The sequence below is a fragment of the Mus caroli genome, unplaced genomic scaffold (assembly GCF_978045245.1).
Source record: "Mus caroli unplaced genomic scaffold, Mus_caroli_1 scaffold_4, whole genome shotgun sequence".
NCBI lineage: Eukaryota > Metazoa > Chordata > Mammalia > Rodentia > Muridae > Mus > Mus caroli.
This window is the reverse complement of record NW_028227259.1, coordinates 74,353,303-74,379,851: the sequence shown is the minus strand read 5'-3', so window position 1 is coordinate 74,379,851 and position 26,549 is coordinate 74,353,303. Positions and strand designations below refer to the sequence as shown.

At 37.7% G+C, this 26,549-nt stretch overlaps 1 protein-coding gene across 2 annotated transcripts in view; it reads right to left on the bottom strand.

The window, feature by feature from the left end:
* Gabrb1 (gamma-aminobutyric acid type A receptor subunit beta1) overlaps positions 1-26,549 on the bottom strand; it is a 500,511-nt gene that overhangs the window by 267,773 nt on the left and 206,189 nt on the right. For both annotated transcript variants that reach the window (XM_029477413.2, XM_021162619.3), the window contains exon 4: positions 16,412-16,632. In XM_029477413.2, the coding sequence (XP_029333273.1) occupies positions 16,412-16,632 (221 nt within the window). The remainder of the gene's footprint in view (positions 1-16,411; positions 16,633-26,549) is intronic.

The window sequence follows — 26,549 nt, the reverse complement described above, 5'->3', positions numbered from 1 at the left end:
CAAGCCTGGGAACCCAAATCTACGTATCTCTCTTCTGACCAGATATAGCCTGAAGGCATCTTTATTCACCAGTCTTTGATAACTTGGAGGGCAATGTTACATAGTATCACTCCTGTATATGTAGATTCTCTCATCCTGGGGTGCAACCAGGCCTTGGGAGCCAGTATTTGGCATTACAGTACATAGCAAAAGACAAAACCTCAGCATGTCTCCTTTTTTGTCTAAGTAAAAAGGCTATTTCTCTTATAATAATAAACAACACACAGTAGGAACAATTATGAAACAATTATAAAAATTATTAGTTAAAAGTTACATTTAAAAAGTCCAGTCTGTTTATATTTGGCAGCTTCAAAGAAAGTATTCTATTATGTATTTTATCTTGGTGAGTTTAGAGTTCTGTATCTAAATTAATTTCTATCCTAAATTGCATTATCAATCTAAAAACATCTTGTTAGACCTAGAATATCTCTTTAAATTCTAAATAATTTAAGCTTATACTAAGATTATTGGTATAGAATCTTCATCCCCAACAGAGACCTGAGAAGGTAAAAATATTACTTGAGTATTCAGAAAATATAGGGATGCAGTGTACAAAAATGAAAGAGCCAGCTGACTGTGGCAGAACCTTCCCCTTATGAATAAAAGTTTCAAGATTTCAAAGGACCAATCACTGGGCAAGTAGGCAGGACTTCCTGGTCAGAGATTGGAAGAGGAGAGGCAGGAAAAATATACTTTCTTTTGGTTGGGAGAGAGCATGGAGTCACAATGTATGTAGTCCGAGGCCCCCGGTGGTGAATCTGCCGTGATCTGCCATGGGAGGATTCATAACTTAAATAGCTTACAAAGTTAGTATGTTAGTTACTGTGCCCAACAATTCTGTTACCTGTTGATTCTAAACTAAGATTGTGTGGTGTTTTCCTTCACGCAACAACTCAGCTGTGTTCCAGAGAAAGGTACAGTGGCAGGGCACCTCAGCCAGTCATGGGAATTTGGAAGCATGGGGTGTGTGGGAATGGCCTACCTTGGGAACTTAGCGATCTGAGTGGGAAGATTTCAGAGCTCTGAGTCAGAGAGTGTGCTGGGCTGAGAACAGGCTAGCCTGTCTGCGGGTGCCATGACAGTGGTAGGTTGGGTATCTTTTGTAGTATTTCATGCCACAGTTGACCACCTGGACAGTTCCCAATATTCTCTATAACGTTGGAGCATTTATATTCAGCCTTCTGGCCCACTCAGTATATCTGACAGCTCTTTCGTGAAGCAGGAATTGTGAAGGACTTGCTTATGCTATCTTGGCAGAGCTTGGTATTTGAGTTCTCTGCATCCATTTGACCTTTTTGGATAGCATTTAGTCTGCAGATGAAATTAGGGCTGTTTTTGTTTGTTTGTTTGTTTGTTTGTTTTTCCCTCAGTGGCTAGCTTGCCACAAGTGAAGCCATCTAGCCATGTCTCAATTGAGGTCTGGCATCATCTTTGAAGTGGAATGGGGCTATTGTTAGGAGCAGACCTGCCTCATAATCAAAAGCTCTTTTAAAAATGAACTAATTTTATATGTTGTACACTGTGTGTCTCTGAGGCTTTTGAAGACCATCTATCTATTAATCGCACATCTGAACAAGCAACAGAATGTATATTTTAGAGTAATCAAACTATAATCTAACTTGACCATGAGTTTGATTGATTGACTATTAACTTGCATTACTTAATTATTCTAAACAGTTTGTAATAGCAGCTATTAAAAGGACTTGGACTAAACCTTTTTATCATTAAATGAGCTGTATAGGCATAATACCTATACAAGAGTTGAAACATGCAAATGTGTTATAACAAATTAACCTTAAATGCATCAGTATACAAAGATTTAAACCAATGAAAACAAAGTTGCATCAATATACAAAATTCTATACCAATGTAAGAAAATATAACTTCAATTTTGCATCAAAATATAAAGATTTTTACCAATGTAAGGTTATTCCTATAAAATGTTTTTTAGTTTGAGTAGATTCAGTAATCTACACCTATTTGTCTAATTTCCTATATTTCTATATCTCCCTTCTCTTCCCATATAAATCTAAGATGGATGTGTATTTATTTTTTAAATTACAAAGCACATTCCTAATTATTATTAATCAAAAACGTATATAGTACTTTTAAGGAAAAAAATGTATCATTTTTAAATCCCAGCCTGTTGTTTGGAAGTGGCTGTATCTTTTAGCAGAGAGTCCCACCCTGACTTTATTGTGTAGACCCTGTATTTCTGTTATTATTATTATTACTTATTAGCTCAGATGCTGTGTTGTGCCTGCACAACTAGGCTGACATACCCAGGTCAGAGCTGTGCTTTAGCAGCGGCATGAGCCCACGCTGGCTGGTGTGAGGTTGTGTTTCCTAGGAATGGCAGAAGGTTCATCCATAATGTCTCACCAAAGTGATTGTCTAAATATGAGCTGAACAAGGACAACAATAGACAAGCCCAAATGAAAAGAAATGTTAGAGATGGGGAGTTCAGGAAGTCTCAATGTTACACAAAGAACTACGGACAGCTAGTGAGTGCTGAGAACATGAGAAATAGTCTTCTCTGGGAAAGAGTACAGCACTTGGCCATCCATTACCAAATGGTTAACTCTGAAAACACACATTATCTGGAGTAACAGTATGCAAAATGAGCCAGTTGTACATATGTGTTTAGAAACACACACACACACACACACACACACACACACACACACACACGTAATGACAAAAGAGACCATGAATTTGAAAGATGGTAAGGAGTGTCCTGTGGGAGTGTTTGAAAGGAAGGAAGGAAGGAAGGAAGGAAGGAAGGAAGGAAGGAAGGAAGGAAGGAAGGAAGGAAAGAGGTGGATGATGTAATTATTTTATAATCTCAAAAATTAAAAAAATACAAAATATAAAAAATTATAGCTTAATCAAATGAAATCAATTAAAATAAAATTAATACTTACTAATTCACCTACAAGCTACATTGTATCCTAATTTACACACATATACTTATGTACATACACAGATACAGACAGACATATCTATGCTGTATATATACAAGTATGATATAGATACACACATATAAATAGCAGGTAAATTATTTATTTAAATATTTTTAGGAACAAATGTTTTCTAGGAAAGAGAAAGGTTATATAAAATTCAAAAAGTACTTTAATACCCTACATTCTAAATAAGAATTAGAAATATCAGTGCATAGTTGGAATCTTCCCCATATATGGACTAGGGAATAAATTTCTGCTTTAGAAGTTAAAGAAGCTTTAAGACTATTCAGGTCCAAAGAACTCAGTAGCAGAATTTAAAGGTTACAATTGTCTAAAAAGATTTTAAAAAAAGTTAGAATTGAAAATAACAGCCACAGTGGACTGCAGGAGATACACCTGTCACAACCCAGACTTCCTAATTGTATACAAACACAGGAGCTAAGATCAAAATGGTGGACCTTAGGGCACACTTGGAGATGTTAGGAAAAGAACTTGTTAGAGTAAAACTTTCCAAGGATCAGAAAACAATTGGTCCTATTCTTCTAAGACAATAAACTTACCGAGGGTGATAATTTCTAGTTAAGTTCCTTCCTAGTACAAGGAGGGGACACAATGACAGCTCTGACACCCGAAGGCAAATCATCTACTGGACAAAAGACTTATCTCTCAGTTCTGATTAGTTGAGTTGATGTTCACTTCTTGGGTTGTGGATATTTCCTTATTACAATGTTACATTGCTGTGGCAGCATTTCATCAATTTCCATCTACCTTTTTCCCAACTGTAAATAAAGGCCCTTAGAATCTATTGATATTACAGGGAGTACACCTTGAGATAGGCAATGGTTGATAAGGGAAACTTCTTTAGAGAATGATCTAGCTAATTAATGAGGATGGGAAAATGTACTGTTGCTGTTTTGTATATTGGAAGTTGATTGAGACAACACAACTATCAGGGTAACTAAAATCATTGCCATTGTAGGATTATCTACCCCCAAGTTCATATATTGAAACTCTAACTGCAGAATATAACTGTATCAAGTATGAAATCTTTATAGAGGTAATAGAGTTCAAGCAAGATTACTGGGAAGGGGGACCAGCACTAGGATAGCTAGAGCACAGGGTCGGCTGACACCCGCCAGCTACCCACGATCCCCGCCACAGGATTTTGAGACTGCTGGTGAGTGGAACACAGCTTCTGCTCCAGTCCAATCACTCGGGACCTGAGACTGCTTTGGTTGGGGAGGCAGAAATCCGGCCTCAGTAGGGCCACAAGCCTCTCCAGTCAGAAAAGCGCCGGGGTAGCTAGAGCGCAGGGTCGGCTGACAACCGCCAACTACCCACGACCCCCGCCACAGGATTTTGAGACTGCTGGTGAGTGGAACACAGCTTCTGCTCCAATCTTTAAACAGTGACAACGACAACAACTAACCCCAGAGATTACCAGATGGCGAAAGGTAAACGTAATAATCTTACTAACAGAAACCAAGACCACTCACCATCATCAGAACCCAGCACTCCCACTTCACCCAGTCCAGGGCACCCCAACACACCGGAAAAGCTAGACACGGATCTAAAAGCATATCTCATGATGATGGTAGAGGACTTCAAGAAGGACTTTAATAACACACTTAAAGAAATACAAAGGAACACTGGTAAACAGGTAGAAGACAGTAAAGAGGAAGCACAAAAATCCCTTAAAGAATTGCAGGAGAACACTGCTAAAGAGTTACAAATCCTTAAGAAAAACAGGACAACATAATCAAACGGGTAGAAGTCCTTACAGAAAAACAGGAAGACACATCCAAACAGATGATGGAATTGAACAAAACCATACTAGACCTAAAAAGGGAAGTAGACACAATAAAGAAAACCCAAAATGAGGCAACACTGGAGATAGAAACCCTAGGAAAGAAATCTGGAACCATAGATACAAGCATCAGCAACAGAATACAAGAGATGGAAGAGAGAATCTCAGGTGCAGAAGATTCCATAGAGAACATCGGCACAACAATCAAGGAAAATGTAAAATGCAAAAAGATCCTAACTCAAAACATCCAAGAAATACAGGACACAATGAGAAGACCAAACCTACGGATAATAGGAGTGGATGAGAAGATTTTCAACTCAAAGGACCAGCAAACATCTTCAACAAAATTATAGAAGAAAACTTCCCAAATCTAAAGAAAGAGATGCCCATGAACATACAAGAAGCCTACAGAACTCCAAATAGGCTGGACCAGAAAAGAAATACCTCCCGACACATAATAATCAGAACAACAAATGCTCTAAATAAAGACAGAATACTAAAAGCAGTAAGAGAAAAAGGCCAAGTAACATATAAAGGCAAGCCTATCAGAATTACACCAGATTTTTCACCAGAGACTATGAAAGCCAGAAGATCCTGGACGGATGTTATACAGACACTAAAAGAACACAAACTCCAGCCCAGGCTACTATACCCAGCCAAACTCTCAATTAACATAGATGGAGAAACCAAAGTATTCCACGACAAAACCAAATTCACACATTATCTCTCCACGAATCCAGCCCTTCAAAGGATAATAATGGAAAAAAAACAATACAAGGACAGGAACCATGCCCTAGAAACAACAAGAAGGTAATCCCTCAACAAACCTAAAAGAAGACAGCCACAAGAACAGAATGCCAACTTTAACAACAATAATAACAGGAAACAACAATTACTTTTCCTTAATATCTCTTAATATCAATGGACTCAACTCCCCGATAAAAAGACATAGACTAACAAACTGGCTACACAAACAAGACCCAACATTTTGCTGCTTACAGGAAACTCATCTCAGAGAAAAGGATAGACACTACCTCAGAATGAAAGGCTGGAAAACAATTTTCCAAGCAAATGGCATGAAGAAACAAGCTGGAGTAGCCATTCTAATATCTGATAAGATTGACTTCCAACCCAAAGTCATTAAAAAAGACAGGGAGGGACACTTCATACTCATCAAAGGTAAAATCCTCCAAGAGGAACTATCAATCCTGAATATCTATGCTCCAAATACAAAGGCAGCCACATTCATTAAAGAAACTTTAGTAAATCTCAAAGCACACATTGCACCTCATCCAATAATAGTGGGAGACTTCAACACACCACTTTCACCAATGGACAGATCATGGAAACAGAAACTAAACAGGGACACAGAGAAACTAAGAGAAATTATGAATCAAATGGATCTGGCAGATATCTACAGAACATTCTATCCTAAAACAAAAGGATATACCTTCTTCTCAGCACCTCATGGTACCTTCTCCAAAATTGACCACATAATTGGTCACAAAACAGGCCTCAACAGATACAAAAATATTGAAATTGTCCCATGCATCCTATCAGATCACCATGGACTAAGGCTGATCTTCAATAACAAAATAAATAATAGAAAGCCAACCTTCACGTGGAAACTGAACAACACTCTTCTCAATGATACCTTGGTCAAGGAAGGAATAAAGAAAGAAATTAAGGACTTCTTAGAGTTCAATGAAAATGAAGCCACAACATACCCAAACTTATGGGACGCAATGAAAGCATTTCTAAGAGGAAAACTCATAGCTCTGAGTGCCTCCAAAAGGAAACTAGAGAGAGCACACATTAGCAGCTTGACAACACACCTAAAAGCACTAGAACAAAAGGAAGCAAATTCACCCAAGAGGAGTAGACGGCAGGAAATAATCAAACTCAGGGGTGAAATCAACCAAGTGGAAACAAGAAAAACTATTCAAAGAATCAACCAATCAAGGAGCTGGTTCTTTGAGAAAATCAACAAGATAGATAAACCCTTAGCCAGACTCACTAGAGGGCACAGGGAAAGCATCCTAATTAACAAAATCAGAAATGAAAAAGGAGACATAACAACAGATCCTGAAGACATCCAAAACACCATCAGATCCTTCTACCAAAGGCTATACTCAACAAAACTGGAGAACCTGGATGAAATGGAGAAGTTCCTAGACAGATACCAGGTACCAAAGTTGAATCAAGATCAGGTTAATGATCTAAACAGCCCTATATCCCCCAAAGAAATAGAAGCAGTCATTAATAGTCTCCCAACTAAAAAAAGCCCAGGACCAGATGGGTTTAGTGCAGAGTTCTATCAGACCTTCAAAGAAGATCTAATCCCAGTTCTTCACAAACTATTCCACAAAATAGAAACAGAAGGTACTCTACCCAACTCATTCTATGAAGCCACAATTACTCTGATACCTAAACCACAAAAAGACCCAACAAAGATAGAAAACTTCAGACCAATATCCCTTATGAATATTGATGCAAAAATCCTCAATAAAGTTCTTGCTAACCGAATCCAAGAACACATCAAAACAATCATCCATCCTGACCAAGTAGGTTTCTTCCCAGGGATGCAGGGATGGTTCAATATACGGAAATCCATCAACGTAATCCAGTATATAAACAAACTCAAAGACAAAAACCACATGGTCATCTCGTTAGATGCGGAAAAAGCATTTGACAAGATCCAACACCCATTCATGATAAAAGTCTTGGAAAGATCAGGAATTCAAGGCCCATACCTAAACATGATAAAAGCAATCTACAACAAACCAGTAGCCAACATCAAAGTAAATGGTGAGAAGCTTGAAGCAATCCCTCTAAAATCAGGGACTAGACAAGGCTGTCCACTTTCTCCATACCTATTCAACATTGTACTTGAAGTCCTAGCCAGAGCAATTCGACAACAAAAGGAGATCAAAGGGATACAAATTGGAAAAGATGAAGTCAAAATATCACTTTTTGCAGATGATATGATAGTATATATAAGTGACCCTAGAAATTCCACCAGAGAACTCCTAAGCCTGATAAACAGCTTCGGTGAAGTAGCTGGATATAAAATTAACTCAAACAAATCAATGGCCTTTCTCTACACAAAGAATAAACAGTCTGAGAAAGAAATTAGGGAAACAACACCCTTCTCAATAGTCACAAAGAATATAAAATATCTTGGCGTGACTCTAACTAAGGAAGTGAAAGATCTGTATAATAAAAACTTCAAGTCTCTGAAGAAAGAAATTATAGAAGATCTCAGAAGATGGAAAGATCTCCCATGCTCATGGATTGGCAGGATCAACATTGTAAAAATGGCTATCTTGCCAAAAGCAATCTACAGATTCAATGCAATCCCCATCAAAATTCCAAATCAATTCTTCAACGAATTAGAAAGTGCAATCTGCAAATTCATCTGGAATAACAAAAAACCTAGGATAGCAAAAACTCTTCTCAAGGATAAAAGAACCTCTGGTGGAATCACCATGCCGGACCTAAAGCTTTACTACAGAGCAATTGTGATAAAAACTGCATGGTACTGGTATAGTGACAGACAAATAGACCAATGGAATAGAATTGAAGACCCAGAAATGAACCCACACACCTACGGTCACTTGATCTTCGACAAGGGAGCTAAAAACATCCAGTGGAAGAAAGACAGTATTTTCAACAAATGGTGCTGGCACAACTGGTTGTTAACATGTAGAAGAATGTGAATCGATCCATTCCTATCTCCTTGTACTAAGGTCAAGTCTAAGTGGATCAAGGAACTTCACATAAAACCAGAGACACTGAAACTTATAGAGGAGAAAGTGGGGAAAAGCCTTGAAGATATGGGCACAGGGGAAAAATTCTTGAATAGAACAGTAATGGCTTGTGCTGTAAGATCGAAAATTGACAAGTGGGACCTCATGAAACTGCAAAGCTTCTGCAAGGCTAAAGACACCATCAATAAGACAAAAAACCCACCAACATATTGGGAAAGGATCTTCACCTATCCTAAATCAGATAAGGGACTAATATCCAATATATATAAAGAACTCAAGAAGGTGGACTCCAGAAAGTCAAATAACCCCATTAAAAAATGGGGCTCAGAACTGAACAAAGAATTCTCACCTGAGGAATACCGAATGGCAGAGAAGCACCTGAAAAAATGAAACTCAAGAAGAATGAAGACCAAAGTGTGGACACTGTGCCCCTTCTTAGAATTGGGAACAAAACACCCAAGGAAGGAGTTACAGGGACAAAGTTCGTAGCTGTGATGAAAGGATGGACCATTTAGAGACTGCCGTATCCAGGGATCCTTCCCATAAGCAGCTTCTAAATGCTGACACCATTGCATACACTAGCAAGATTTTGCTGAAAGGACCCAAATATAGCTGTCTCTTGTGAGATGATGCCGGGGCCTAGGAAACACAGGAGTGGATGTTCACAGTCAGCTATTGGATGTATCACAGGGCTCCCAATGGAGAAGCTAGAGAAAGTACCCAAGGAGCTAAAGGGATCTGCAACCCTATTGTTGGAACAACATGATGTACTAACCAGAACCCCGGAGCTCTTGTCTCTAGCTGCATATGTATTGAACGATGGCCTAGTCGGCCATCAATGGAAAGAGAGGCCCATTGGACTTGCAAACTTTATATGTCCCAATATAGGGGAATGCCAGGGCCAAAAGAATGGGAATGGGTGGGTAGGGAAGTGGGGGGCGCTATGGGGGACTTTTGGGATAGCATTGGAAATGTAACTGAGGAAAATATGTAATAAAAATATTAAAAATTAAAAAAAAAGATTACTGGGAAGGTCCCTCATTTGAATGACTTGGTACCCTAATGAAGGGAGAAATTTGGACACATAAACACATAGAAAGAATGTGAGCAGACTTGGAGATTCCAGCACTATATTCAAGGATAGAAGGCTCAAATAAAATACCCTTTCTCTCAGCTCTCAGAAGAAGCCAGGTCCACCAAGATACTGATGATTCCAAGCCCCAAGTTATGAGCCAATAAAATTCTGTTGTGAAAGTTATCCAGTTTATGGATCTTTGTTATAGTAGCCCTGTAACCTCCTAGCAGCTAGACTTTAATCTCTTGGTAGAAGTAGACTACACAACTGTTGAAGTGTCCATGCCCAACCACAATACCACAAACAATGAATCAAAACCCTATTAAGCTAAGATAGAACATAACAGGGGGTAAAAGGATTCAAAACAATCTGGTTCCAACAAGTTATTATTACTAAAGGCATTAAATAGGAACCAGGAATCTACAGTCTTTTTTTTAAATACATTAATTAAATACAATATGTAGTTTTTGAGAATACATTAATCAAATGCAGTATGTATTCTCTTTGGCCTACTTGAAAAAAGAACAAATAAGAGCAAGAGAGATTTCCTAGAGGGTAGAACATGGCTCCTTCAGCTAAACTCTAGTCTCTGATGATCCAACACTATTTTCTTTCTACCTTTCACAGACACCAGACATACATTTAATGCATAAATATATATGCAGGCAAAATACCACCACATATAAAATATTTTTAAAAGGTAAATAACAAATAATGAGATTGGATACTTTGGGTCTTCCTATATTGATATTTATAGAATTAGCTCCTTAAAATGTATAGCTCATAGGCCTGAGGCAACAGTTAAATATGGCAATGTAAGTGGAGTAACAAGTGAAGTGTGGAACTATAGTATGGTCATACACACACACACACACACACACACACACACACACACACACACACATATATATATATATATATACATACATATATACATATATACACACACACACACATATATATATATATATATGTTTATATAGTTATAGATAATTATGCTAGAATATCTATAAACATTACTTAAAATGACATGGTATGTACAGCTTACTCACAGGATGTGTACACATCTATATATAGACACTCAGTCTCACTATGTGAATGGGCTTCCCATTTGTCTGCTGAAGCTCTCACATAATCTTAATCTCATATGGCCCTGAACTCTTCTGGTAGACGATAGAGGAATATGTACTGTGAATTAATAAACGGATAGAATTGGTAGAGTTAAAAGTGGAAGACAGAAGGAGTGGGAGGTGTTCTTGGGAAGTTAAGTACTCCACTAAATGTCTCCACATAATTCAATCATTCTATGCCTGCCACTTTTAAGGAAGAAACAAACACAGTTTTTAACCCCCACATGTATAGGCCTTGGAGAGAGCTAGTATATGCAACCATCTGTATGGTGTTTGCACAAGGCATTGGATACATATGGTCACTGATAGCAATGATCACTCTTTGCTAAAAAGCCATCATTTAGACAAAAGAAACATTGCAGTTGACAACTCTGAGTCAGGTAAGTGCATTCTGAAACAATAATATTACTTTTACAAACATTTACTGGGCAATCAGTTAGTTTGAGAGAGGCTGGGGGAAATGTACTTTTTATATTTCCAACAATTAAACAATCTGGTTTATATAAACAGCTTGATCAGCTCCAAGACACCAAAAGGTAAAGTGTCATAAAAGAGTGCAAACCCAGGGATCTTAGTAAGATTAAAATGTAATGGCGTATAGAATGAGAGTTTTTTTCTAGGTTACAGAGAATGTAGTCATCTTCATGGAAGGAATTTGAGAGGGGCTATCCAGATAAAGATGTAAAATATGAAAAAGTTATCATGAGGGGAAATCTGGACACAGACACAACAGTGAGACTATGCAAAGAAGATGGGATGCCTGCCATTTTCACAACAATGGGAGAGGACTCAATCAGAGCCCCCTTCAAGTAGAAAAGGAGGGACCTTTCACTAAGACAGTAGAGTTGTATAATGTTGCCCCATTATGTTATAATTTCCAGGAGACATTTTTCTTTCAATACTCAGTGCATAGTTGAGTTTGAAGTTTCTTTGAGGTCTTTAGAGAAACAACTAGAAGTTTTTGGATTCCAGATAGAGAGTTAAAACCAATTTTGTTTGGGTTTTGAAGTCACAGATTTGGCAGGGGGTTTCTAGCATGTTCTGTAGGAAGATAAAATGATACTAATAAATATGTAAGAAGGTTGAGCAAGGAAATTGGCCAAGAAGTGACAGAGAGTGAGGGAAGCTGTTAATTTAGGTTGAAGCAATTGTTTATAAGCTGGAAAGTTGGTTAAACAGTAGAGGCAAGAAGCAATAGATTAGGTCTCAGGGATGAGTATGTCTTGCAGTTTGTGATGAGTTATTAGGATGCTGATGGTTTTGTTATCACCTGGGACAAGAAGATTTCCTGGTTTGGACAAAAAAACAAATGACACAAAATAAGTAGTGTGTAATGTAGAAATGCAGAACATTCAGATTTAGGTACTGGGTACACAATTTAAAAATTTCCTTGAAACTTGCTGGATTGGGGTTTTAGATACTTACTATGGTTCAATTCCATGAGCAGGTCAAACCTGGAATAACTGTGACAGCACATGCTAGAGACAAAAGATACACCCTCAAGCCAGGTCCAGTCATCATTAAGTCATTTAATGAAAATGAACAGAGAGTGCCAATGTCTATAGTAACTATGGACATAGCTGCTTAAGCAAGAAGCATGGGTAGGAGGCTTGCTGAGGGCGCCTGTGAGTGCTTAATGATAGAGAAGAGGAAACCCAGGTTCTGAGAAGTTTAGAACTCAAGTAGAAAGCTAAGGTGAAGGAATAAATAAAAGAGAAAAGTCTGATGACTTAAGCAAAAATGAGTGCTGTGTCTGAAGACTGTTCCATAATAAGATTAAATGCTATTGTTAAGAGATTGGCCTAGAGAGAAAAAGAAAACCTCCTCAGACTGAAATGCAAAGAAAGAGGAAAAGAGGGAGAATTTTAAGAACTCAATATGTAACACTGAGGGACTTGTTCGGAAAAATGAATGGTTTTGCCAACTTTCAGAGGATACAAAGTTCACAGTAATAAAGTAAAGCACCAACTCCCATTTTAAAAGACATAATAGTGGTGGCAGGGTTACCCCTTGAAATAATACATTTTGTCACACCAGAAGCCACTAAAGAGCAAAGGGCATAAGGACCTGTTGCATGATAGTCTAGTTACTCAGTATTATCCAAGTTCAGATGTCCTTCTGTTAGAGCATTTACAGAATAAGGCACTATACACTGAGCATAAAATTGGACTCAGAATAGTTTTCAAATCTTATAATTTCATATTACTTAAAAATAGCACTTTATATTGGATTTGACTACAAAAAATTGGTTGAAGAATGTTGTCTTAAAATTATGGAAAAGCTGGCTAAAGGGCCAGTGGGTACATCAATCCTGTCACTGCTAAAATTACTTGTTAATATATGGGCCCATTCATAATGACCATTAGCTGGACTTATGAAAATGGATAAAGCTATCAGTATCATTCTTTCAATTACTCATGCTTAAAGTAAGTACTTTACAGTCCTAAAGATGCCCAAACATATGTTATATGGTAAGGACTTTCTGCTTAAGAATGATAAATGATAGACATTCTTTTAAAAGGCTTTTATGAGGAACAGGCAGGTTTTCATTTTTACAACTAGGAAATGTTATGTCAGAGGAATTAAAGTGAACAGGATTTAATAGATAGGATGATTGATGAAATTTGATAGAAGCTCATGGAGTGGAAATGCTGACTAGGGGGACAGCGATGGCTTAAGCTGCAAGTCTCTTCTTTCCTCATTCCAGATGTTGCCTGCTTCAGTGAAAAGCCTCCCGAGTCCTAGAAACCTATTCTCAGGGTCAGAATAGCAAATGGATACACATATGGAGCATGCAGTCAGAGCTTTTCTAATTGGACAACTGTATCTCAGTTCTAATCATTAGTAGCCCCAGGAGTCAGAGGGCAAACCTCAGAAGGCAAGTTTCCAGTATCAAATGAAGCACAGTTTAGAGAACTGTGACTTGGGGCATACTATCTACTCAATCTCATACTAATTACTTTATAAGGTCTTTTCTGTAATAAGTTAGGGACTGTTAAACCATTTCTACAAATGATAACACCTTAGGCTCACCAAATTTGCTTATTTTTCAAGGTCAAGCAGTCTGTAAACTGTGACAATGAAGCCCAACCTCTATCCTCTAGATTTAGATGTCACATAATCTCTGTTACACTTTTGGTCTCTAGTATGGTAACAGCTTCTGGTGAAAGAAAAATCAAATCCACCAGAGAAGACAGAAGAGAAGTAAAGAAGGAAAAAGACATATCCGAGTGGAGATGAATACTTTAAGGAGGAAGAGGGTTACATAGAGAGATTAGAATTCATGTAATGGATGCTTAATTTGTGTTCCTCTTTGGAAGGTCATTGTCTGCTTGAACACTAAAAGGTACACGGGTTTGGTTTGTATTTGAGGAGAAGAAGGCAGTGATGTATAACTTGGAAGGAGGTATTTACTATTAAGTATATTTGGATGGGACTAGAATTGATAAAAAGAGATTTGAGAGGCAAGATACTTGAATTTTGGTTCTTATTCTGCTATTGCTTCCTGGTGGTCTTTAGATAAATTGTACCCTTTCTTTGTGTAAATTTTCTCTTCTTTTTCTACTTTTATTCTAAAATTTAATACATTTATATAATCCATCTTTATCATGTCTACCCTTTACATGCCTTTCAACCCCATGCCTTCCTTTAAAATTTCACATATATTTATATGGATGTGGAATCACCTACTGAGGCATGAAGAATCTACTGATGGTCATATTTCTAAACAAACCCAGAACAAAACCAAACCAACCAACCAACCAACCAACCAACCAACCAACCAGCCAGCCATCTAACCAACCAACCAACCAACTAGCCAACCTCCAACCTACCAACCAACTAAGCAAACAAGCAAAAATCCTGGTGACCTTCTTTCCTTCCCCAGCCATCAACTACAAGGAGCTCTCAGCCAGGGTTAAGGTCTAAGGAGCTCCTCTCCACTGCATGTTAAACTTTTTAACTGGCTTGATTGTGTCAACTATGAATACATGTGTGCAGTAGCCACAGCATGTCCAAAGAAGAGCATTTCAGGTTGTGAAAGAAAACGTGTGTTCAACTCCATAATTGCCCAGTGTTATCATTCCTGATACAATTCCCACTGCTAGAGACTGCCAATAATTTCTAAAATACTTGAAGTGAAACTCTAAACTGTGACGTTATTATGATTTGACTTCTACATTCATGTCATATTTTACATCACTGCATAAAATAGTACACAGGGAAATGTCTCCAATGAAAAGTGTTCTTATACATTCATGTGATAGACTACCTTACTCACTTCAAAATCTGTTTAAGGTCTATACCTTAAAATAGAGCTACATGTTGTTTTCCAGCAAAATATTGATGATAAATTCCATAGCCTTCCTTTGCTTTTCAAAGGGCTTATCAAGGTTATTCCAAAGCTTTAAGTAAGTCACAATTTAGTTACATTTTTTTTTGTAACAGTAGAAGTAAAATTTGAAACATAGCTTAAAATTCTGATTATTAGGCCATCAGTTACGTAGAGAGTAATAATAGACCTCTATAAATGTTTATAATATCTTTATGACTCAGTAAACAAGCAAAATAAGATGAAAACCCCATTATGGTATAAATATTGCTGATATAAGACAAAGATAATATTATCTTTCTACATGAATCATAAACACATAACAAAGTGTGATACAGAAAGCAATTGATATAAATTAGAGATAGCCCAAATAAATAGAGAGATATCTTTCATGAGTTGCATAGATGTATAATTTTATGATGTCGGTTCTTCCCATACTAATCAGTTGACTCAGCACTTCTCCATAGCAGACTTTCTTGTGATAGATGGAACGTATTCTAAAACTTATAGCAACCTGAGCATATCGTTAAATTTCAAACAACTTGAAATGTAAATATAAGATAAAAGGGGCATATGCATTTTGCATTCCTGAGTTGGCCCTGAGCCACCTGCATTAAAAGAGGGTGACCCTGTGTAAGGATAAATAAATAGCCAAGTGTGTCACATCTGAGTGTATAAAATCCCCCTGAATATTTGATCAATGTTATCAGCACAATTCAATGATGAAAATTCATTTTCAACAAATGAACCCCGAATAAACTAGGCAACTCTAGAGAACATACAACCCCTACCTGTAACTCTTGAAAAATGTCTCAAAATAGTTTAGGATAAATTTTAGACTTAAATATAGATACAAAAATTTAAAAAAAAATGAAGGAAATAAAGACACTATGACTTTTCTCAAAAGTATCCCAAAATTTCTAATTTCTTCAAGATCTGTTTTGTTTTCTTTCATAATTAATTTTATACAACACTCAAACTCTATTCCAGATCTGTCCTGCTAGCTTTGAGCTAATCATGCATTTGACTAAAATAGATGTAGCTTTAAATCTATTTACAGTAATACATTTTACTAATTTGTTTCTTATTTGATGGTATAGAAAGAACCCCTCACCTCCACTTGATGGGCAGTTGTCTACATTGAGCTCATATAGTCCCCAATATTTTTTCTATCTAAAGATATTAACTTTAACTACATACACAAGCAGTTCTCCTCCTTGCTTCTCTTGCTTCTACTTACTTTCAGAAAGACGATATAAAGCAGTGACATAAAATAAGGCAATAGGAAAGTATTTACCGTAGTCCATAGAGAACAGTTCCATCAGGATGCAGCCTGATCATTCGGTTTTTCACTGTGACCCCATGCACAAATGATTTCTTGTCATTGAGAAAGTAGGTGTCTGGTACCCAGAGTTGGTCAGCTACTCTGTTGTCAAGGGTCAGATTTAATGGGATTCCAGAATATGAAAGCCTCTTGTCCTTCCAAGACTGCTGGAAATACATGGTGAGTGTATAATCCTGTGGAAAAAAAAGAAAACAAATAGGAATTTTACCCACAGCATCATCTCAGGACCTTGGCTGAGAATCAGAGTGTGTGGTCAGCAGGAAGGCTCAGAGAGTAAAAATGCTTCCAGCACAAACCTGAAAGGCCGAGTTCATTTTCTGAAACTCATGTAAAGGTGAAAAATGAGGACAAACTCCACAAAGTTATCTTTTCACCTACACATATGTGCTATAGGACACATGTTCCCTGATATAACATCATATACAAAAATGCCAATAAGAAATGAAATAATAACTCCTATAAAAAGAATCTATGCATATGGTATTGTGGATGTCTAGAGTCCCTTCTCGTGTTCCATACAAGATATTTTTGAATACGTTGTCTTAAAAAAGAGAGTATTTTCAAACTGCAACACCTTTTGAGTGACTAGCACACTATTTAACTCTTGAATGTTACCAGCTGCCTTTCTCTAGTTATTCATAGTGACTTACACCTTGTTGGTGTGTCCTAAGGAGCTGTTATAATTCATATAGTGATGAAGATAATTATGTATCCTGAAGACTGATGTCAGTGGTATAAATGATCAAGTTTCATATGTTATCTGTGTTCCATGTGAAGAATGGATTTGTGATGGACTGGATTTATACTTAACACTATGCCTTCTTACACTGTAAAAGCTTATAGTGAGGACATCTGACCATACTTTTCTCTTGCAAAAAGTGACAGATATATCTGGCCTCAGTACATGGAGAACCCTACAGGAAAAGGATGGTGATCATTACCATAGTTCTTTAGCTATTCTCTCATTTTAAAGAACTCTAACACACATGTATAATTATTATTAGAAAATCTATTTGGAACAGTAAAACCATGAAGTGTTTCAGGTGTAAGTTCTAACATAAAAAATTGGTGACTGTGAATACTTTACCAATGATCAACCTACCGTACAACATATGTGAACTGGTCTTAATAATGAAATGGAAGGTTACTGATTTGAATAACGAGGCTTATATCTGGTCATCCCTTGTAGGGCCCCCAGCATATAATTGCATATTTCTGAAAAATAATGAATCTTAAGACAATACTGACCCCGACCCCAGATAAGCAATTTCATCACATTTAAACAATACACTCAGGCCCACTGCCACGATTGACTCAGAAACCATCTTGCATTTGTTCAGAGGCATTCCTCCTTGTTCAAAGGCAATAATTTCTACCCTTCATTTCTAATCATACACAGAAGCTTTGAACAAACTGAAACAGAAGCTCACCTTCATAGGTAGATGAACTCACTTCCCCACCCCTCCACACACATAGAGTGTCCTGACTTCAATAAGTCTCTCCAATAAGTAAGATTTTTACGATATGATCTTAGAGTGTAAAAAGGCATAATCTTGAGAATTAGGAGAATAGATTTCAAATGTTCTCACCATGAAAGGATAAGTATGTAAAGTAATCTTTATGTTAATTACTGTTTATTGACCTAAAGTATATACATTCTTAAAAACATCATGTCATTCATGATAAGTATATATAACATTTTAAAATTAACATATTAATGTTGAATGTTGTAATTGAACTATATCTGTGGTAAGTAAACAACAGGGAGCTAAGAGAGTAAGGTAATGTTACTATAAAGGGTATAAATGGGTAACCATCATAAAGGTGGGTATGTGTGCATGTCCATGTGTGAGAATGTGAGTGTGTGCATGAGTGCATATGTATGTGTTTCTGGGTCCTCCTCCCTTCCATCTTTGGAGGCTCTTTTATTTTCAATAGAGAAATAAGGAACTATATGCATGTAGTGAGACCTATGCTATACATAACTCAGTCTGCTTTAAATAAGTATTGAGTGAAAATTATATCACATTTCTAAGTTGGGCAATGACATCCCCAATCAGTAGTAAGAAATAATTTAAGAAAACCCCTGTGTGCTGATATACTACACTGATGAATGACTGGAACAAGTCCTTCTTTTTTTTTCTTCTTCTTCTTCTTCTTCTTCTTTTTTATTAGATATTTTCTTCATTTACATTTCAAATGCTATCCCCCAAATTCCCTATACCCTCCCTCTGCCCTACTCCCCAACCTACCCACTCATGCTTACTGGCCCTGGCATTCCCCTGTACTGGGGCATATGATCTTCACAAGACCAAGGATCTCTCCTCCCATTGATGGCCTACTAGTCCTTCCTCTGCTACATATGCAACTAGAGACACAAGCTCTGGGGGTGTGTGTGGAGGTGGTACTGGTTAGTTCATATTGTTGTTCCTCCTATAGTGCTGCAAACTCTTTCAGCTCCTTGGGTACTTTCTCTAGCTCCTTCATTGGGGGTCCCGTGTTCCATCAAATAGATGACTGTGAGCATCCACTTCTATATTTGCCAGGCACTGGCATAGCCTCACAAGAGACAGCTATATCAGGGTCCTGTCAAAAAAATCTTGCTGGCATATGCAATAATGTCTGGGTTTGGTGGTTGTTTATGGGATGGATCCCTGGATGGGGCAGTCTCTGGATGGTCCTTCCTTCCATCTCAGCTCCAAACTTTATCTCTGTAACTCCTTCCATGGGTATTTTGTTCCCCTTCTAAGAAGGAGCAATGTATCCACACTTTGGTTTTCCTTCTTCTAGAGTCTCATGTGTTTTGCAAATTGTATCTTGGGAATTCTAAGTTTCTGGGCTAATATTCACTTATCAGTGTGTGTATATCATGTGTGTTCTTTTGTGATTGGGTTACCTCACTCAGCATGATATCCTCCAGATCCATCCATTTGCCTAAGAATTTCATAAATTCACTGTTTTTAATAGCTGAGTAGTACTCCATTGTGTAAATGTACCACATTTTCTGCATCCATTCCTCTGTTGAGGGACATCTGGGTTCTTTCCAGCTTCTAGCTATTATAAATAAGGCTGCTATGAACATAGTGGAGCATGTGTCCTTATTACAAGTTGGAACATCTTCTGGGTATATGCCCAGGAGAGGTATTGCTGGATCTTCCAGTAGTAGTATGTCTAATTTTCTGAGGAACCGCCAGACTGATTTCCAGAGTGGTTGTACCAGCTTGCAATCCCACAAACAATGGAGGAGTGTCCCTCTTTCTCCACATCCTTGCCAGCATGTGCTGTCACCTGAGTTTTTGATCTTAGCAATTCTGACTGGTGTGAGGCAGAATCTCAGGTTTGTTTTGATTTGCTTTGATTTGATTTGATTAAGGATGTTGAATATTTTCTTTCAGGTGCTTCTCAGCCTTTTGGTATTCCTCAGTTGAGAATTATTTTTTTTTTTTAGCTCTGTACCGTATTTTTTAAAATAGGTTATTTGATTTTCTGGAGTCAACTTCTTGAGTTCTTTATATATATATATATTAGATATTAGTCCCCTATCAGATTTAGCATTTGTAAAGATCCTTTCCCAAACTGTTTGTGGCCTTTTTGTGTTATTGACTGTGTCTTTTGCCTTACAGAAGCTTTGCAATTTTATGAGGTCCCATTTGTTGATTTTTGATCTTACAGCACAAGCCATTGCTGTTCTGTTCAGGAATTTTTCCCCTGTGCCCATTATCTTTGAGGCTTTTCTCCACTTTCTTCTCTATAAGTTTCAGTGTCTCTGGTTTTATGTGGAGTTCTTGGAACAAGCCCTCTTTAACTTTTGCATTTCTAAGCATTTCTCCAGCTGGTAGCCTGAATTGGGGCCTCATGTTATGATACAAAGAGATATTAATAAATCATATTAATAACCTGAATAAAGCCTTTTTATAGATAATGATCATATTAATATGATGAACCACACTGAAAGATGTAACATATAACATTATCCATGTTTTCTTCCCTCTCTATGATGCAGCACACAAGATAATAACCTCTTTTTTCCAAGCTGACATCTGGTTTCCCAAGCTCTCTTCATTCATTACTTTTGGTTCACACAGTAACCTTGGGTGATTGACTAGTTACTCATGTAAAGAAGCTGTGGGTTATACATAGGAAATTATTTAGTATAGACCAATTGTATATACTTTATTCTTCTTATCCATTCCTAAAATGTCACCAGCCACATACAGCTATACTAAAACCTACAGCCACAACTGGACATCTATGTTACTTTTAGATGAAAATAATGCAGAAGAATGCTGTACTTGGTTCTACCACACATTTTTTTTTCTATTAAGTTTTCAAAGTGCAATCACTTGAAAGGGTTTGAAATTTCAGAAAGAAATTCTTGCTTTTGGCCCAGAACCCTGAATGATTTCCACTTTCAGGTCTGAATCTGGCAGTATTACATACATTCATCTGGCTGTGTGAGCTATGCAAGTGACTCCTCAGGGGAAGTGTGATATTGATAGAAACTACAGGCCAAAGGGGATTCTCTGACACTGAGTAAATTAGTGGGATTAGTGGGTGTGAGTTTGCTAATGAAATTGGTCAAGCTAATTCAGGCATAAAAGAATTTGATCCATTGAAAGGGAGAGCAAATCAAATCAGGAACACTCAATGAATGTTCACAGAAGATATTGTATTAAATAAAACATTTTTTTCCTTTCTGAGAAATAAAATACACATTTAAATTTAGATCTGTAGTTTTAAAGCCATGAAGATTTTGCTTTTCATAATACCTTTTGGCGACATAGGACGAAATGTTTGTCTGGCTGTGACAATTGGGTCGTGGTATTAGCCTCTGTGAGGAGATGACAGACTTCTTATGAGTGTACCGCTATGCACGTCACAGCACCCACCACAAAGAATTGGCAGCTTCAAAATATTCAGAGTTGAAAATCTCTGGCACATTGTCAAGTTTGAGAAACCCGGCCTTCAATGAAACAGCTTTCCTTTTAGCATCACTAAACACTTCAGAGTCTTGGATCACGGTTACAGAAATATCTGAGCTTTTAACATATTATTAATTTTTTTTTTTTGTTAAAGAATCTTAATACAAGATGGGTAGCAACGTGCTATTTTGCTATAGTGGGGTCTAGCAGTTACTTGAAGGTCTGATAAGGGGGCTTTTCAGGGATCTGGAAAAGTGGGAGTGGCTTTTACTTGCCTGTGTCTGCAGCACATGTCTCAGACAATATATTGCTTTAACATCTAATAATATTGGATCCAGAAGGATTTCAGAAACATTTTTTTTTCCTCTTTAAACTGTTCTAACATAAAAGCTGTATCTTGAGAAAGAACCAAGGCTCTGGTTCAAGCCATACCTTCATCTATTTTAATACATGTTACAAGAGGTTCTAAGTAAAATCCCTGTTTTTTATAAAACATTCATGACAGTTTAATAGAACTCTGAGATTTGTTCCTTCCAAGGCTATGTTTACTTTTTTCTGACAGTTTGGTTGTAGTGAAGCTCAATGTTATTACCTCCCACTGCAGTCCCTAGCAGTATTTTACCTAAAGCCCCAGCAGATAGAGCATTTCTTACCTATAGCTCCTAACAAGACAGTGAGGTTTCCTACCTTCAGCTACTAAAAAATGGAGAGTATCTTATCTATAGCTCCTGATGATGGAGAGCTTGCTACTTACAGTCCTGCTGATAGAGAGTATCCTACCTACAGCCCAGCTGATGAAAACTATCCCATCCTGCTGATAGCGAGTGTATTATGTTCAGATCACAGCATGATGGAGAACATCCTACTCAGTCCTGCTGATCAACATTATAGTGTTTACAGCTCCTAGCATAATGGAGAGTACCACAACCAAATCTCTTGCTGATTGTGGGTATTCTGTCTTCAGCTCCAGCTGGTGAAGCATGGGCAAACTCTGTATCACTTGGCTGTACTTTTCTCCAGCTTCAAGAACAAAGGTTAGATAGCTAAATAGGAGCACGTTTCACATACGTAGCATAAACATACACCTGACTCAAAAGGAAGAGTTGGAGTCTCTAAGGAATTTATTACTTAGCAAAAGTCTATGACGCAAACTCAGTGGGAATGAGCTCAAAGGTCATGGGATATAATTTATACTGTATTGCTGTATAAAATCAATTATAAAAGAGAAGCAAAGAAAGTTTAAAGGCAGAGGTCATTGTTTGTTAGATAATGAATAAGAAAAGGCACAATGGTTTTCTATTTTTTTCTACTTCTCTGGTTTGGTGTATCTTCAATGTATCATATGTAATATTACACCCCTTGGCTACATTGACTAAATTTTTATATTTTACAATGAGAAAAAAATGATGCTGACCATATCATGTGAATTTAATTATATATATATGTATATATATATATATATATATATATATGTATATATATTAATTTCCTGACATTACAGTTAATTTACTTATACAGTGGAAATACTATGAGCAATCTGGGAACCATGGGTATTAAATAACTTTCAAACAAAGGCCACACATTTGGGATCATTGTGGCTTATTGACCAGAGGACAACGGAGAGAACAGGCACACATAATTTGTATCAAGGCAATTTCCTTTAACAAAAGGCAAACTACCTAGAAAAGTCACCTGGAGACCAGCTGGTAACAATCAGCACACTGTACAATGGTAAGAAGAAAGGAGAGAAATCCATCACTTGTGTCCTAAAAAATGAACTCAATGATTGTCTGAGAAGTCAATTTAAACTATCGTAAAAACGAACCACAAAAGACTTCATTCTAATGGAATCTCCCAGTTATGTGAATAGTTTGCCTAGCAGTGGGAAAGCACATCACACGGAAAGTGTTTACCTTTGTATCCTCCAGGTTTTGTGTTAGTTTCTAAGCTAATTTCTAATTCATCCATTCACATTTTGAGTATTACTTCAACTATTATATATATATATATATACATATATATATATGTATTATTCCTTAGCTATATTTTGCTAACACTTTTAAAAATATGCATTCTCTATTACCATTCTTTAGAAAGTGCCTGTTCTTGCTTATTAAAATTTATCAATAGTAGCCTCATCTGTGGATCACAGAATAAAATCACTTACCCTATCCCCATCCCAGGGGAATATAGGACAGATTCTATTTTAAATCTGTAGTTCTATAGCCATGGAAATTTTACCCTTCAAAATACTTTTAGAAACATCTGGAGAGAATTCTGGTTGTGACAACAGGGTGGTGGTAAATGATGATGATGGTGATGATGATGGCAACAATAATAATAACAGTCCCATTTGATTTCACCATCTGGCAGTCAGACATTTTGTCAGATGTGTTCTATTGTTTCCTGGAAATGTTTGGAATTAGCAAACTCAGTGTATAAAGAAGAGCATTTTCCATAATGTGGCTACTCCTATACCAAATGAAAATCGGGTAAGAAAGTCATATTCAACACACAGCTGTATATGTGTACATATGACACCAACATGACAGGTAAGTACACGATTCTGCTCCAGGGCTGTGAACTATTGTTATGAATTGTAATGCAAATATCTGATATGAAGGATAAATAATATGCAACCTCTGTGAAAGGGCTGTTTGATCCCTAAGGGGTATCTACTCCACAGATTGAGAAATGGTGCACTAGATCAAATTTCTCAAAATGGAGGATAAAATTTATGCTCCACATGGCATCAGTTTACATGCCTTATATTCTACAATTTAGGTGATCAGAAGCACAGATAATTAAGGTTGTTCCTATGGTAAGGCATATCAGAATATTAGATCTAAAGCAAGAAAAAACACTTTTTAGAAACTTCTGTGTCAAATTTTCTTAGTTTAATAGAATAACAAATTCATTACATTAAGATCTTGTAATTGACCCTAATTCCTCATCTGGTAGTCCCTCTGTAAACCCAGTAGCAACAAGTTCTACCGTGTCCTGTCGAGATTTCATTTCTATGGTCACATCTCTGCCTGCATCCCTGGAGACCTTTTGCTGTCCAGGAAAAACAGGTGAGATCTCCAAGCACCAATCCCCTTCCTGCCTCCTGGGTCCTTGGCAAGCCCAACAGCTGTGAAGTCTTCCCTGTTTCATCTGTGCTACATCTTCTGGTTCACACCTCTACCTACAATCCTAGAGGCTTGCAACCATCAGGGACCACCAACTTTGACTGCATCACTGAAGACCTGTGGACACCCAGGACAACCAGCTCTACCTGGAATCCCAGATGCCTGTTGACATCATGGACTTCCAGCTCTAACTGGAGCCCCAGAGGCCACAGAAATAAGGCACCACCAAAACCCAGCTATCCCAAGACAGTAAGTCCTAAAAATCCCCCCTTTTTAAAATTGGATATTTTCTTTATTTACATTTCAAATGTTATCCCCTTTCCCAGTTTCCCTCCCTCCTGGAAACACCCTACTCCTGCTTCTATGAGGGTGTTCCTCCACCAACCACCCACTCCCACCTCCCCACCCTCAATCACCCTACACTGGGGCATCTACCAAGCCTTCATGGGACGAAGGGCCTCTCCTTCCATTGATGAATGACAAGTCTATCCTCTGCTACATATGTAGCTGGAGCCATGTGTACTCCTTTGTTGATGGCTTAGTCCCTGGGAGTTCTGGAGGGTCTTGTTGGTTGATATTGTTATTTTTCCTATGGGGTTGCAAACCCCTTCAACTCCTTCAGTCTCTTCTCTAACTCCTCTATTAGGGACCCCACTCTCAGGCCAATGGTTACCTATTAAATCTACCTCTGTATTTGTAAGGCTCTGGCAGGGCCTCTAAGGAGACAGCCATATCAGGCTCCTTCCAGCTTGCACTTCTTGGCATCCATAATAGTGTCTGGATTTGGTAACTGTATACGGGATGAATCACCAGGTGGAACAATCTCTGGGTGGCCTTTCCTTTAGTTTGGGCTCTACACTTTATCTCCATACTTGCTCCTGTGTGTATTCTTTTCTCCTTCTAAGAAGGACCAAAGCACCCACATTTTGGTCTTCCTTCTTATTGAGCTTCATGTGATCTGTGAATTGTATCTGGAGCTTTTGGGCTAGTATCGATTTATCAGTGTGCACATAACATGTGTTTTCTTTTGCGATTGGGTTACCTCACACAGGATGATATTTACTAATTCCATCCATTTTCCTAATAATTTCTTGAAATCATTGTTTTTAATAGCTGAGTAGTACTCCATTGTGTAAATGTACCTCATTTTTTTGTATCCATTCCTCTGTTGAAGGACATTTGTTGCAGCAGACCCTCTGGGTCCCTGTGTCTGAGTGGAACGAGTCTCTCGATACGGGTGGGCAAAGCATGGATGAATGACAAACAGACGCACACAGGAGAGGTTGTGTGTAGAATCTGAATGTAATTTTACAACTCGAGCATCAGACTTTTTATACAGAAGACAATAAGGAAGTTGGGTGACATACCTGCAAGGTACAAAATGAGGTAACCAGATGCTTAATGACTCTTACACAGAATAGAGGAATGAAAATGCAAAGACTGGCAGGAACTGGGCAATAAAATAACTGAGACAAAGTCAGCCCTATCTAAGGTCAGCTATAGTCTTAGAAGCCAGGTGTGAGAACTTTTCACTCCTAGGGCAAGGGCTTTCACACCCAAGTCATGGTTCTAACTAGAGAGTTCTGTTCTAGCTAATCATCTCATGAATAATGCAATACTCTAAAACCACAGCCCGATCTGCTTCCTAAACCATTGTAAATTCCTGTAAATAGGTGTAACTCAGCTATAATTCTAAGCATCTATTCTGGTTTTCCCTACGGTCAGAAACTTCTTTCTTCCTAGGTGATGGTAGATTCCTGTGAAGGGCAGTGACCTAACTTTTACTCAAAGAGATAGTGTAATACCAGGGGCAGTACTGAATTCCAAGCCCAAGGTCTTGCTAAGGACGAACTAGGACTGTTGGAACACTGGCAGACGGCTTCAGCTATGTCAGAATTCAATCTTAAAAGGCACTTATGATAGGAAAATACTGAAAGAGAGCACGTGGATCCATACACTAGACTAACACAGGAATGGAGAATTAAGAGAATGCCAGACTCCAGGAGGAGAGCTTCCTTGAAACTCTTTTTGCCTCAT